This window comes from Cicer arietinum, chromosome 5, assembly GCF_000331145.2.
Source record: "Cicer arietinum cultivar CDC Frontier isolate Library 1 chromosome 5, Cicar.CDCFrontier_v2.0, whole genome shotgun sequence".
Classification (NCBI taxonomy): domain Eukaryota; kingdom Viridiplantae; phylum Streptophyta; class Magnoliopsida; order Fabales; family Fabaceae; genus Cicer; species Cicer arietinum.
In genome coordinates this window covers 4,925,833-4,942,342 of record NC_021164.2, presented here as the reverse complement: position 1 = coordinate 4,942,342, position 16,510 = coordinate 4,925,833, and the positions used below count along the sequence as shown (strand labels likewise).

At 34.5% G+C, this 16,510-nt stretch overlaps 1 protein-coding gene and 1 pseudogene across 9 annotated transcripts in view; one reads left to right on the top strand and one right to left on the bottom strand.

Annotated features, from left to right (window-relative positions):
* LOC101489523 (ABC transporter C family member 12-like) overlaps positions 1-16,510 on the top strand; it is a 57,542-nt gene that overhangs the window by 25,001 nt on the left and 16,031 nt on the right. For all 9 annotated transcript variants that reach the window (XM_073369208.1, XM_012715640.3, XM_027334627.2 and 6 more), the window contains 10 exons: positions 923-1,057; positions 1,540-1,646; positions 1,738-1,831; positions 2,422-2,589; positions 2,943-3,083; positions 3,695-3,895; positions 14,636-14,734; positions 14,831-14,983; positions 15,159-15,544; positions 16,118-16,298. In XM_073369208.1, coding sequence (XP_073225309.1) covers positions 923-1,057; positions 1,540-1,646; positions 1,738-1,831; positions 2,422-2,589; positions 2,943-3,083; positions 3,695-3,895; positions 14,636-14,734; positions 14,831-14,983; positions 15,159-15,544; positions 16,118-16,298 — 1,665 coding nt within the window. The remainder of the gene's footprint in view (positions 1-922; positions 1,058-1,539; positions 1,647-1,737; positions 1,832-2,421; positions 2,590-2,942; positions 3,084-3,694; positions 3,896-14,635; positions 14,735-14,830; positions 14,984-15,158; positions 15,545-16,117; positions 16,299-16,510) is intronic.
* LOC105852080 (cationic amino acid transporter 1-like) lies at positions 11,051-14,112 on the bottom strand (annotated as a pseudogene).

The window sequence follows — 16,510 nt, the reverse complement described above, 5'->3', positions numbered from 1 at the left end:
AGTCTTATTACCAGTAATGTGATCAGATGCACCAGAATCGAGAATCCATGGGTTATGAGAAGGTGAGATGCAAACAGGTGAATTACCACTTTGTGCGGCGGAAACAGTGGAACTCGAGTTCTGACAATACTCTCTCCACCGAAGAAAATCTTCATAAGTAGCTATAATCAATAAGTAGTTACCTAAAACAAGCAGCAAAACAATGGCAGAAGAAGGGTTTTTTTTTTTTTTTCGATGAACAGTACATGAATAGTGCGTGCGATGAACAGTGTCGCGCGATGAACAGTGGACTGATTTACTGGAAAAAAAAATGAACCAAAAGCGACAAAGAAAGGGTAAACCGGAATTGAGACACGGTTTACCGAAAAAAAAAAATCTCACCGAAAGACAGTGGGTCCCGGGGTAATCACGGTATAGGGTTGTCTCTCTTAATAGGCTCTAAATACCATGTTGAATAAGAGAAAATGAGAGAGACATATGGTGAAACCGTGTGTCTGAACTACACAACGGAGTCTATTTTATATAGGCTCAAGGCAATAAATACAAAAATAAATATGAGAGATATTATCCCTATTTACATGATATGTAATAAATATAAATATATTTTCAACAATTTGCATTTCACAACATAACTGCGCAAGGCAGTAATTGATCTTGACTGTCTGATCTTAAATCAATATTAAAAATTATTTAAAGATGATTTGGTTAATGTGTATTGTGAGCCTACTTATCTCAAACCGACATATGAGATCAATTAATGTGTACAACTGCATGTTTTTTTATATTGGAGTGAATCCATATCCTTCTTCTATAAGGGCAATAGCAGCCGCTAAAGCATTAAATTTATGTTTAATAACTATGGAATGTAGATAATGTACAAATGTCATTTCATTTGCTAATAATATTCCTTTACAATATTTAGGAAGTATGTCAACAACTTCATGGATTATGGTCAGCGCCGTTCCGCATTATTATAGCTATGGTTCTTCTATACCAGGAACTAGGTGTTGCTTCATTTATTGGATCACTAATGCTAGTTCTCATCATTCCACTACAGGCAAGTTTTTATATCTCACATGCACTTGTTCATCTTTTTTTTCACTTTGGAAATTCTATCTATTATAATGAAGAGTGAGTACTAAACCCTAAACTTAGTATAAGATGAAATTGATATATTTGGTATCTAGTCTTTTTGGATTGTCTTATTTAAGTTTATCTACTGACATAAACATTTACGAGACTGTTTGAGAGAGATTATGAAAACAGTTTATGACATGTCCGTAAGTTGTTTTGAACTTATTTTCATAAGCTCTCGAAGATAGCTTAGAACTAATACAAAAATAGTTTTAGTTTATGTTATCTTTTTTTTTTTTTTTTACAGAAATAGCTACTACATAAGAACTTATATGATAAGTTCTTAATTAAGCCACTATCCAAACAGGACACTAGTTCATTTTCTAAATAAAAACTATTGTTTTCTTTAATTGTATGTATTTTTATTTGATTAATAAATAGATTTTTTTTTTTTGTTGGGAACAGACATTTGTTATTAGCAAAGTGAGAAAACTGGCAAAAGAAGCACTGCAACAAACAGACAAAAGGGTTGGTCTCATGATTGAAATTCTATCGGCCATGGATACAGTAAAGTATGAGCACATTAAAATATGTCCACTACTTTCAATATTCAAGTATAGATGATCTCTTAACATTGTTTGTGATATGCTGAATGTGATTCAGATGTTATGCATGGGAAACAAGCTTTCAGTCTAGAATTCAAAGCATTCGACATGAAGAACTATCATGGCTCCGCAAAGCACAGCTTCTATATGCTGTATAAATATGAACCTTGACACGAATTTATAATTCAGATTGTTTCCATATTATTTCTATTATCTAGTGAAATTTATCATTCTAATAATCTTTCATGTGTTCCGTATTAAGATAATTGGGATTTTCATTTCTAAAAAGTAGCATAACAAGCATTGTACTATTTTGAGTATGAATCATATTCGCTGATAAGTAGATAGTTGGTTGAGCATATCGGAGCAAGAACGTATTCACTTGGGTTTGACCCATTCACTAGTTAGGTAACGATTATGAGGGTTGAGGAGTGCGGGGGCGAATGCTCCTACGGTAGGGCCAGAGGTAATACTATAATATGGACCTTAGTATTTATTCACATTTTTGGACTTTGTAACACTAAGCATTGCAGAATAGAAGAACTACAACAACTATACGGTTGTCATAGACATAGGCACAACTCTAAGCATCAAGTTCCATCATAAAATTACTTTTTCTATATTTATGTGCTACACAACAGTTTTAATGGAATGCTGGTCAACAATTTCAATGACAAATGTAATTCTCCTAGACTATGAAAATTTGTAAACTTTTTCCTAACTATTAGTTCCTTTATTGCAGTTAAACAATTTTATACTGAACAGCATCCCAGTTCTTGTGACAGTAACTTCCTTTGGAATGTTTGCCTTACTTGGTAGAGAATTGACACCTGCAAGGGCATTCACCTCACTATCACTGTTTTCAGTTTTGCGCTTTCCTTTAAGTACGCTTCCAAGTGTACTAAGTAAGGTTGTTGTTTACCCTCATCTCATTTAGTTAATGTGCTCTTTTTCTTTCACATAAAATTGATATAATAAAATATGACTCACTTGTCACGTGGACGCCATGTAAATTTAAATGTCCATGTGACTGTTCTGGCCTAGGACTTATGTTAGTCCATTGGCAGAAATTTAACTGTAGAGACTAATGTATATGGAAGACTAACTTCACAAAAAACTTTAACAGGGGCTAAACTTGGAAGGTCTCATATTTATAAGGATTAGTAACTTATTTCACTCTAATATTTATTTTTCTCCATTTCAAGCATTTTGCTTATGATAAGTAGGTATTCCTTACTGTGTACTGATTGTATTTTCTAACAGGTAGCAAATGCAAATGTCTCATTGCAACGTTTGGAGGAACTGTTTTTGGCCGAGGAACGGAATTTAAAACAAAATCCACCTATTGTTCCAGGACTTCCAGCCATCTCAATAAAGAATGGATATTTTTCATGGGATCCTAAGGTTAAATTTTTATTCATTCTTGTGAGCATTGCCATTATTTTGGTTAACTTGTCTCAATTGTTATTAAACTAATAGCAACATTATAGAGAACAAATTATTTATAGTAACATTTTTATTTAAAGCAGTTTGTATGAAGAGTAGAATTTTACCATGTTATGAAGAATAATAATTAACAAACGGTTCCAAAATAATGATCAATAATCATTTTCAAAGTTAAAACAAACTTACTTTTAAAAAATGCAACATAAAACCATGTCATAGCCATAGGCCATATCCTAAAAGTACAACATAGGCCATATCAAGGACTACCAGTATTGTCATATAGACGCTATAGAAATGCTGCTATAGTGGCACTGTGGCATAGAGGAATTTGAACAAACCGTAGTTTTCTTCAGTCTGCTATTGAAAACACCAAGGACAACTGGAATTTTGATATTTAAAGTCCATATAGATCTTAGCAGACCAAACTATTACTTTTGAGTAATATTCTTAAATATTCTTAAATTGAGGCAAAAAATTCATTTATCATTTGTTTTGATCCATTCTATTTATAATCTTGATATTAGTTGTGTGCAAAACTCACTTGTATGAAAAACCTATTCAACTCACAGGCAGAGAAGGCCACATTATCAAATATCAATGTTGAAATACCAGTTGGAAGCTTAGTTGCAATCATTGGAGGTACTGGAGAAGGGAAAACATCACTTATTTCAGCAATGCTTGAAGAGTTACCTCTTATATCTGATGGAAATGCTACAATCAGAGGCACTGTTGCTTATGTTCCTCAGATTTCATGGATTTTCAACGCTACAGTGAGTTTCACCTTGGTTCATGCTTCTAAGATTTATCATTTTATTCATACTGTCAAAATCTGTTTCTGTTTAATATCCCTAAGTATAGGGATTCAGTTGTATAGGAGTACTAGTAGGGATTTATTTATATGAGTACTAATAGGGATTTGGCTGTATAGTAATCTAGTGTGTGTATACATATATCTGATGTATTGTCAACATATTTTCAATTCAATAAAATATATTTTTACTCTAATTTTTTAGATGGTATCAGAGCTCTCGGTCTTTGAGAGTCTCGCTTCTGCATCAACCTGCCGCCTTCATTGCGGTTTCTTTTTTCTTGAAACCTTAGTCACCTTCATTGTGACCATTTTTGCTGCCTTCATTGTAGCAACTTGAGATTTCTTTTTGGCCTGTTCTCTGCCATAGGGTGTTCAATATTCACGTTGTTACTGTTCACGTCCGATGTGAAATTCTCTTGAAGAGCCTGAAGTTCCTCATTCATTGCTTTTATCCAGCGCACATCTTTAACAGCCTGTGAGTAACAAGTAGGAATAAATATGCTAGAGAGAGATACAGACAAAGAAGTATGTGAGGAATTATACCTGTTTGGTGAATATCTATCTGGTGCTTGAGACGCTCTATCAAAACGTCGTGGTGCAACCACCACAGGATCAGGTGGCGGATCAATGTCGAGAAAGGGGCTTATAACCTGCTGTGTGTTTTCTAACATATACATTTCCTGGTTTAAAACGTTCTATATATTGAGGCATAGTGGAAAAGTTGGGAAGAATATCAATATCATTCATGGCAAGAGAAAAACAGTGAAGCATAAATTGATTATAAAAAATTGTCACATTCCTAAAAATATCATAACACACAAAGCCCTTATGAGAATGATTATATCCCAAAAATGTGCTTTGAGCAGATTGAGCTCTAAGCTTATGTCTTTCAAATGGAGGTAGATGAACAAAACACACGCATCCAAAAGTATGTAAATCACTATAATCAGGATGGATTTAAAAAAGACAAAAAAAGGAGAGTCAAGATCAATAATCGTAGAAGGAAGACGATTGTTCAGGAAGATAGCTGTGGAAAGAGCCTCCATCCAATATCGGAATGGTACAGAAGCTTGAACAAGTAAGAGGTTACATCAAGCAAATGACGGTTCTTACGTTCTGCCATTCCATTTTGTTGGAGGTATTTGGACAAGAGCGTTGAGACAAAATACCTTTTTGTTGAAGATACTCTTGAAACTCATGAGACATATACTCACAACTAGAGTCAGAGCGAAATTTTTTAACACTTGTTTGAAATTGAGTTTCAACATATGTTAGAAATTTCTTAAACATAGAAAACAATTTAGATTTAGACCGAAGAAAATATATCCAAGTAAAACGACTATAATCATCAATAAATGTGACAAAATATTTATAGTGAGCATGAGAAGTTACAAGAGACATTCCCCATACATCACTATGAATCATCTCAAAATAAGTGGAAGCATGATGAGCACCAGACAGAAAAGGAAGTGTTTTACTTTTAGCCAATTTGCAAACAGAACATGGCACAGAGGCATTAGAAACATTTTTATTTCCCAACAAACCAGTTTTAAATAAATGAAACAAAATAACAAAGTTTGGATGACCCAATTTTCTATTTTAATCCTCATAAGAATTCAAAACATTATTATAAGTAAGAGATAAATGATTGGAAATAAATTGGAGTGGAAACAATCTTCCCATTTTAGGTCTCTTCGTGATCACCTTCCCCGACACCTGCTCCTGCACAAGACAACCATCACGGGAAAATTAATATTAGAATTGTTGTCCACCAATTGTCTAACAGACAATAAATTGGAATGCAAGCATTTAGACGAACCCATCATAAATTGTGCAAGCATTTCTGATTACCATGATAAGAACGTAAATTGTGCAAGCATTTAGACGAACCCATCATATGATTGAATGCACCAAAATCAAGAAAGCATGGATTGGAAACATTAGAAAACTTACCCTGAATTCCCAAGGCTGAAAGAGTAGAAAGTACCATTTGTTGAATCATTTCAGGCTATAGAGCACCACCATTATAGGCACCATGCGGAGCTCGTAGTGACATGGAATGCCTGCACTGGATGTTGTGCTGGTCATGGAAGGCGTGTGGGACAACCAGAGATAATATGACCTTGCTGCTTGCAATAATTACAAAACTTATTGCAACTACGAGCAACATGTCCAAACTGTTTGCACGAAAAACATTGGAGTTGTCGCATATCACGGCCTTTACTTTGGGTTTGAGCAGCATATGCAACAGGTTCGTAAGTGACAGCATCATGAGACATGGTTTCTTGAGTAAAGAGGCGTTGTTCCTCTATGAGAAGTTCACCAACACATGTATCCAAAGAACAGGAGTTCTATTCAGCAAAGCACCTCTAACAGCCTCAAATTCGGGACGAAGTTTCATGAAAAATTGATCACGCTTACTAGTGTTGTAGACAGCTTGGGCATCCGCAAGAGAAGTCTTGGGAACCGCAACAAATATAATCGTAGAGTGTTCTGTTCACAAATTCAAAAATCCAGAATAGTATTCTTGAACAGACAAATCACTTTGTTTGTAGTTGGCTATCTCTAGCTCCAATTGAAAACATTTGGCCGTATTGTCTTGGTTGTAGATACGCTTCAAGTAGTTCCACATTTTTTGAGCAGTTGAAAAAAAGCGGAAATTATTATATGAGGATTAATAGTATTGTGAATCCAAGAAATAATTTGAGCATATTTGATTTCCCACGCATCTAAGACGGCTTTCTCTATTGGTGCTTGAGAAACCCCATCAAGGTGACTCCATAATCCTTTTCCTTTGACATACATTTTGAACTGAAATTCCCAAAACCATGAAATCACAAGTTTGATCGTAAACCTACTAATACCATCTCAGTAAACTTGGCTTGATGCCTTTTGCTTTGACATTTCTCAGTATAAATAATAGTAACAACATTTACATTTAATAAATACATTGTTTTCTTGTAATAAGCTATGCTTTAGCTTGAGGTAGAGTGTTAGAATATAATAAAATATTTATAATATCTTTTATATTATATTAGAGTATCTTGAGTTATTTTCTAAGATCAATTTATAATCATTATTATTATGATTTGCTACTTATTTAGGATTAAATCTATGTATCTCTATAAATAGATTTAATATTGAGTCTTTTGTAATCAAGTCAACATACAACTATTATCAATAATATTCAAACTCTTATTATTTTATCTAAAATCCCACAACTTCAACAAAGAACACCTATTCACTAGCTTGAGGGGGAGTGTCAAAATATGTTTCTGTTTTATTATTAAAGATATCCCTCAAGTATAGGGATTCGGTTGTATAGGAGTACTAGTAGGGATATAGTTATATATGAGTACTAATAGGGATTTGGTAGTATAGTATAGTGAAATTTTATTGATAGTTGTTGTGTATTATTCTGACAAATAGGGGCTCCTTTTATAGGAGAAAGTACAATTACTTAGCTCCTTAAATTTAGGAGTGATATAAAGAAAATAAAAAAAAAAACTGAAAGAAGATGAATAATTTTAATAATGACAATATTTCAACACCCCCGCTCAAGTTGGTGCATAGATATCAATCATGTCCAATTTGCTTATCAAATGTTCCAAACTTGTCCTGGTCAAGCTCTTGGTCAATATGTCAACTGTCTGTTGATTAGAAGGAACGAATGGCAAGCAAAGAATACCAAAATCAATTTTCTCTTTTATGAAGTGGCGATCAATTTCAATGTGCGTTGTTCGATCATGTTGAACCGGGTTGTGGGCTATGCTTATAGCGGCCTTGTTGTCATAATATAACTTCAGTGGAAGTTCCACCACTATCTCAAGTTCTTTCAAAACTCTAAGAATCCACATACCTTCACAAATTCCTTGTGCCATTGCCCTAAACTCAGCTTCGACACTACTTCTTGCAACCACTCCTTGTTTCTTACTTCTCCAAGTTACCAAGTTTCCCCACACATATGTGCGATACCCTGAAGTTGACTTCCTATCTATAACAGATCCTGCCCAATCTGCATCGGTAAATATTGCCACATTTTTATCATTGGTCTTTTTGAAGAAAAACCCTTTTCCAGGAGTTGCCTTCAAGTATCTCAAGATTCTGTAAACTACTTCGAGATGTTCTTCATATGGGTTATGCATGAATTGGCTGACAACGCTAATAGAGAAGGAAATGTCAGGACGAGTATGAGTCAAATATATCAGTTTTCCAACTAACCTCTAATATCTTCCAGTATCAACCGGGGTGTCTCCTTTCTCCCAAAGTTTGGCATTTGGGTCCATAGGAGTGTCAGTTGGCCTACAACCACTCATACCTGTTTCTTGTAAGAGCTCTAGAACATACTTTCTTTGATAGACTATTATCCCCCTTTTTGATCTCGCCACTTCCATACCAAGAAAGTATTTTAGGGGACCCAAGTCTTTGATTTCAAATTCTGCAGCTAAACTTTTCTTTAGTTTCTCTATTTCTGCCACATCATCATCTGAACAATGTCATCAACATACACTATTAAAACAGTTGTCATTCCATTTGAGCTAGACTTTGTGTACAAGGTATGATCAACTTGCCCTTGAGTATATCCCTGTTTCTTTATTGACTGAGTAAATTTTTAAACCACGCTCTCGGAGAATGTTTTAATCCATACAAAGACTTCCTCAGTTTGCATACTTGTGATACAAATTTGTCTTCAAAACCTGGAGGGAAGTCCATATACACTTCTTCTAAATCACCATTGAGAAATGCATTTTTAACATCTAATTGGTGGAGCACCCAATCCAAATTAGCAGCAAGAGATAAGAGAACTCTGACTGTGTTAAGCTTAGCAACAAGGGAAAAGGTCTCTGAGTAGTCTATGTCGTAGGTTTGAGTAAATCCTTTAGCAACCAACCTAGCTTTGTACTTTTCAATTGATCCATCTAAGTTGTACTTCACTGTAAACACCCACTTGCAACCCACAATTCTTTTACCAGCTGGTAGAGTCATGACACTCCAAGTTTTATTTTTTTCAAGAGCTTTCATCTCCTAAAGAACAGCTTCCTTCCACTTTGGAGCCTCTAGAACTTCCTGTACATTCTTTGGAATCTCTATGCAAGACAAGTGAGAGGTAAAAGTAGCAAAAAAGGAGGACAAGTTTGAATAAGATATGAAATTAGACATAGAGTGTCTAGTACATGATGTAATAGGTTTCCTAAAGGCCATGGGAACATGTAGATCAATGTATATAGGAGTAGGTTTAGTAAGAATTTTACTTGTTTCGGTTGGTTGGCTTTCACTCGGTTCAGATTCTTGGTTGAGCTGAGGAATGGGGTCTTCCACTAATTGATCTTGGTTCCTTCTTACATACACCTTTCCAAATTGGATCATCCTCTTCAAATCTTTTTTATGTTTCATCACAAGGATTCTTATGTGGGGATATTTGGTTTTTTTTTTTTCAAATTAAGTTCCAAAAAAGCATTTTCTTTATTTGTTAGCCTCAATTTGGTAAGACCCTTACTCATGGTAGAAGTAGAACCACTTATTGTTTATGAGTCAATTTCTTTAAGTGCAGTAGTAACAGAATTATGTGATGTATACACATTTTCTGAAAAAAATCAGATTTTCATATAATTGAAGGGAATCATTTTCACTTGACTTCCCACCTGAAAATGATTCTTCTAAAAAATATGTTTGTTTTTGTTGAAAGTGTGAGATTTTAGAGAAAAGGAGGAGAGAAAATAATAAGGGTTTGAATATCATTGATAATAGCTTAATGCTGACTTGATTACAATAGACTCAATACTAATCTCTATTTATAGAGAAACATAGACTAAATCCTAAATTAGGAATAAATCATAATAATAATAAGAGATATTCTAAGATATCTCTATAATCATAAATTGATCCTAAGAAATAATTTAAGATACTCTAATATAATATAAAAGATATTATAAGATATTTTTTAATATTCTAACACTCCCCCTCAAGCTAAAGCTTACTAAGCTTTAGCTTGCTACAAGAAAATATTTTGCTCCACAAAATAATAAAAAATATGGAGAGGCAACTCAGGGATGCATGCGAAGTCGGAGAGAATTGCTATAAATATAGCCTAGCCAGATAGTCTGATTAATCATCAGCCTGAGAGAAATTCATGGAAGGCAATTGAAAAAAGCAAGCTCCGTTCTTCTAAAAAACTGCATTTGGAAGCTTCAAACCAATAATAATGGAGAGGCAACTCAGGGATGCATGCGAAGTCGGAGAGAATTGCTATAAATATAGCCTAGCCAGATAGTCTGATTAATCATCAGCCTGAGAGAAATTCATGGAAGGCAATTGAAAAAAGCAAGCTCCGTTCTTCTAAAAAACTGCATTTGGAAGCTTCAAACCAATAATAATGGAGAGGCAACTCAGGGATGCATGTGAAGTCGGAAAGAATAGCTATAAATATAGCCTAGCCAGATAGTCTGATTAATCATCAGCCTGAGAGAAATTCATGGAAGGCAATTGAAAAAAGCAAGCTCCGTTCTTCTAAAAAACTGCATTTGGAAGCTTCAAACCAATAATAATGGAGAGGCAACTCAGGGATGCATGTGAAGTCGGAAAGAATAGCTATAAATATAGCCTAGCCAGATAGTCTGATTAATCATCAGCCTGAGAGAAATTCATGGAAGGCAATTGAAAAAAGCAAGCTCCGTTCTTCTAAAAAACTGCATTTGGAAGCTTCAAACCAATAATAATGGAGAGGCAACTCAGGGATGCATGTGAAGTCGGAAAGAATAGCTATAAATATAGCCTAGCCAGATAGTCTGATTAATCATCAGCCTGAGAGAAATTCATGGAAGGCAATTGAAAAAAGCAAGCTCCGTTCTTCTAAAAAACTGCATTTGGAAGCTTCAAACCAATAATAATGGAGAGGCAACTCAGGGATGCATGTGAAGTCGGAAAGAATAGCTATAAATATAGCCTAGCCAGATAGTCTGATTAATCATCAGCCTGAGAGAAATTCATGGAAGGCAATTGAAAAAAGCAAGCTCCGTTCTTCTAAAAAACTGCATTTGGAAGCTTCAAACCAATAATAATGGAGAGGCAACTCAGGGATGCATGTGAAGTCGGAAAGAATAGCTATAAATATAGCCTAGCCAGATAGTGTAGGCTTCTTTGCCATTGGTACAAAAAGCCAAATACCACCCGTCCCTAAAATCCACAGTGGAACAAAAACTAAATAACCAATCCAGCCATCAGTACTATTATTCCAATAAGCTGAAATTCCAATTGAAGAGCCAATAATCAACACAAGACCCACAATGAAATTGCGTTGATCTCCTTTTGTAGTTACTCCACTTGAATAATAACGCCTTACTAAAAGTGCTAAGGCCACAAGGGAAAATATAAATAAGGTGGAAATTGACAAAAGGTTAGAGAGAATAGCAAGATCAGTGAAAAAAGCAACAACACCAGAAGCTGCAAGCATTGAGATAGTATCATTCATAGGTGTCCCAGTTCTATGATCAACAAGAGCAAACCAAGGTGGCATCATGTGAGTACGTGCAATGTGAGTTAAATAACGAGCTTGACCAACAGCACCAACCAACAATACAGTTGTCATTCCTTTCAAGGCACCTAATGAAACAATGTACTTAGCCCAATCCATTCCAACAACACTAAATGCAACAGAAAAAGGTGCATTAACATCTATATCTTTATAATTCTGCATGAGACAAAGTGTTGTAGCTAGTAAGCAATATAATATGGTGGTAATCAACATAGATCCAACAAGACCAATAGGAATGTCTCTGCCAGGATTCTTGGTTTCCTCAGCCATAGTTGAAACAGCATCAAAGGCAACATAAGCAAAGAAAAAAAACAGCAGAAGCATCAATCATACCGTGAACACCAAAAGGAGTAAATGGAGAGTAGTATTCGGGTTTGGCTTTGATGAGACCAGCAATAATAATGAAGACAATGACAAACATGTGAAAGATAGTAGCAATGTAGTTGAAAATAGAAGAGCCTTTGGTGCTGTAGACAGCAAGGGCAGTGATGGCAATGAGGGCACCAACAGCAATGGGGTCAAGATGGCCATAGTTAGGGTTCATGCTATGGACAATTTGCGCAGTAAACAGTACCGCGCGATAAACAGTGTTGTGACTGATCTGCTGAAAATAAACGAAAAGCTACAAAAAATCTCACCGAATATTGGAATGTTAGAAAAGAGAAACTATAATTATATTCCCTAATTGTTGGGAACTCGACAGCGGAATAGAGGCGGAATCGTTCAAGGAGGATCGAAATAAGCTCTAGATACCATGTTGAAAGTGTGAGATTTTAGAGAAAAGGAGGAGAGAAAATAATAAGGGTTTGAATATCATTGATAATAGCTTAATGCTGACTTGATTACAATAGACTCAATACTAATCTCTATTTATAGAGAAACATAGACTAAATCCTAAATTAGGAATAAATCATAATAATAATAAGAGATATTCTAAGATATCTCTATAATCATAAATTGATCCTAAGAAATAATTTAAGATACTCTAATATAATATAAAAGATATTATAAGATATTTTTTAATATTCTAACAGTTTTCAAAAAAGGTAACATCCATTGTGACAAACATTTTCTTTGTACTTGGATTAAAACATTTATAACCTTTCTGAGTGGAGGAGTATCCAAGAAGAACACATATTATAGCATGGGTTCAAGTTTTCTAAGATGTTTATGTTCATGAACAAAAGCCGTGCATCCAAAAAGTTTCAATGGTAAATCAAGAAAGATTGATGCAATGGAAAAGTGTTACAAGAAAATTTGAGAAGGTGTTCGAAATTGTAACACGTGATGACATGCGATTAATCAAATGTGCAGCTGTTAAGACAACCTCACCACACAAATATTTTAGGACATTGGTAGAGAAGAGTAACGCCCATGCCACCTCAAGAAGGTGTCAGTTTTTTCTCTCTGCAATTTTCCATTTTGCTGAGTTAAGTTAACACATGAGCTTTGATGAACAATTATGTTTGCCATAAAAAAATTTCCCACGAATGTGTTAAAGTATTTAGTTCCATTGTCAGTTCTAAACACTTGTATTTGAGAGTTAAATTGTGTCTGCACCAATTTACAATTTTTTTTTATTATCTGAGCTACCTCTGATTTTTCTTTAATAAGTACACCCAACAGAGTCTGGTATGATCATCTGTAAAAGTGTAAAAGTGATAAACCATCTTTTGTTGGATAAAAAACTTATCCTATTAGGCCCCCAAAAATCACTATGAATCACCGAAAAAGGTTTTGAAGGTTTAGACTCATGTATTGGAAAGGAATTTCGATGATGTTTAGCAAACTCCCAAATTTCACATTGAAATGTGGAAATATCTTGATTAACAAAAAGTTTTGGAAATAGAGACTTTAAATATTTAAAACTAGGGTGGCCTAACCTCAAATGCCACAACATAATATCATCCTTATTATTTGAAACAAAAAAGATTCAACTGAAGAACCTACTGGTCCGAATTGGTGTTTGTTTTTAGGTCCTTCTTCAAGATAGTAGAGTCCACCACTTTGCTTAGCACTGCCAATCATCTTTCCCGAGATCATATCCTAAAATACACAATGTGTGTCAAAAAAATGAGCTTCACATTTTTATTTTGGGTTAATTTACTGATGGATAATAGGTAGCAAGCCAAATTAGGGAGATAAAACAATAGAAACTTTTCCTGCCACGGGTGAAAGCGAGCCATCGACAACCTTAATTTTTGAATTACCTGTACAAGGTTTATATGAGGAAAATATACCAAGTTCTCCGGTCATATGGTCAGTAGCTCTAGAATCAAAAATCCAACTATGGTTAGGGATGACACTAAGGTGGGCTTATAAAAAATTACCTTTCTGAGCCATGGAGCTAGAAGGGGTTTGAGATTCAAGAAGTTTGTACAGTTGATCTAGTTGCTCTTTGGTGAATGAAAATGAACTTGAGGAAGACTGTAACTCTTGATCAGAACTAGCTTGAAATGCACGACCTTTTCCTTTCTTCTTCGCATTAGGAGGCTTTCCATGTAGCTTCCAACACGTCTCGCGCGTGTGCCACGGACGTTTGCATGGTCACACCATGGCTTCTCTGATTTCTTACTATCTTTCTTACCTTCCTCATTGAAATTTCTGGTGATTAGTGCTGACCCATCTGTGATTGAATTTTCCATCATCCCTTCTTGTCTTGCCTCTTCTCTTCTGACTTTTGAAAAAGTTTCTCGAAGAGTTGGTAAAGGGTTTTTTCCAAGGATTTTGCCTCTTACTTCATCAAGTTCTTTGTTTAGACCTGCAATTACTCAGCTCCTTAAATAGGAGAAAGTACAATTACTCAGCTCCTTAAATTTAGGAGTGATATAAAGAAAATAAAAATTGAAAGAAGATGATAGTTTTAATAATGATAATATTTCAACATATAGTAATCTAGTGTGTGTGTGTATATATATATATAACTGATGTATTGCCAACATATTTTTAATTCAATAAAATATATTTTTATCCTAATTCTTGAGACCTACTATATGCAAAGTGAACAAATATTCTTATTTGCACTTTGTATAGTGATTGGTTTTCAACCTATATAATGAGACCTCTATGGTGTAGTTGAGACACGGTTTATGCATGATGTCTCTTGTATATTATTTTCTCTCTTTCAATAAGTACTATTTATCATTCTAAATAATTTCTTATTTTCAGGTTCGAGAAAATATATTATTTGGATCAAAATTCGATCATAACCGGTATTGGAAGGCCATTGATGTCACCTCTTTGGAGCATGATCTCAACTTTTTACCTGTAAGATTGTTTATAAACTTTCATCTTCTCTATAATTTAAAAAAAATTAATACACAACTTTTATATGATTGATTTATCTCATTTATATATTTTCAGGGACGCGACTTTACAGAGATTGGAGAAAGAGGAGTGAATATTAGTGGTGGGCAAAAGCAAAGAGTTTCCTTAGCTAGGGCTGTATACTCAAATTCAGATGTATATATATTTGATGATCCTTTAAGTGCTCTTGATGCTCATATTGCTCAAGAGGTATCATTCTTATCAAGCTGTAAAACAGTCCTTTATATAATAGACTGCTTTGGCAGGTGGTTCACAGTAGACTGAAATTGCTGATTCCACCGTTAATTTTGACCATTTAATTCTTCTGAAATCATCTATGATCACAATTCATAGTTCATATAACCTGATTTACATTGTCCTTTAGGTTTTCAGGAATTGTATAAAGGAAGGGCTGCAAGGAAAAACCAGGGTTCTTGTCACCAACCAGCTCCATTTTCTCCCTCAGGTGGAAAAAATTATTCTTGTTAGTGAAGGTATGATTAAGGAGCAAGGAACGTTCGAGGAGTTGTCGAAATGTGGGCCTCTATTTCAGAAACTAATGGAAAATGCAGGGAAAATGGAACAAGAGGTAGATAGTAACAAAGATAGAGATAGTCATGACAACAAGACTGATGCTTTACCCTTTAATAATGAGGCAATGGTAGAGTTACCAAATGATACAAACTATGAGAAAGGAAAATTGCGAAAATCGGTACTTGTTAAGAAAGAAGAGCGGGAGACAGGCGTGGTTAGTTGGAAAGTTTTAACGAGGTAAGATCTTCATGAAGTTTGAAATTTGAATAGTGCATGAATCTTTTCCTTTAAGTTATTAATAATGTCATGAACCAACTATCTAATAAGGTTAAGCTGCTAAAGTATTGGACAAAAGACATGTCAACTTATCTTGTGATGAAATTTGATTTTATATTTTAAAGAATGAGAAAGGCGAGGTTCAAAATCTAGACCAACTATCTTGTCATGTCTTGAACCAACTATCTTAAAAACGTAAAGTTGTTAAGTGAGTACGCAAGAATAGTTTTTATTATTTCTAACATTAAAAATCTAAGAATATTTGTTAAGTGATATATCTATTAATCAAATATAACATTTCATTTACCACGTGTGCAAACTGCATTAGTCGTTAAAAAATTGTCGAATTTTGTCATCACAAATTGATGTTCAAATAAGATTAATGTTAATTTGGTTTGGTTATGGAAGCTTTTTTGGTGTTGTATTTCTTTTGCTTTTGTGACCACTAGCCATGCTTTGCACTTTTTTCTACTTGGACTCAATTTGGATACTCTAGTTTGGTTATGACTTATAATCACATATCCAAAATTACAGTTACACATCTGCTTTGGGAGGGCTCTGGGTAGTTTCTATACTTTTTGCATGCTACACATTAACAGAAGCTCTTCGAATTTCGAGTAGCACATGGTTAAGTGTGTGGACATCTCAAGATTCCACTGCAGCTTCTCAAGCAGGATATTTTATTTTCATTTATGCACTTTTTTCATTCGGACAGGTGATTCTTCAATGACTATGAGTTTTAATTTAACAACTGTATCTTCTCATTTCTCACATGCTTCCAAACTCCAATATTCACCTTTCTACCTAGTATTTAGTATCCTTTGCTTTACTTGTGTTAGAATATAAAATAATATCTTGATATTATATTATAATATATTCGTTTATCTCTCTGGATCAGCTTTCGATCTTATCATACCATATCATATC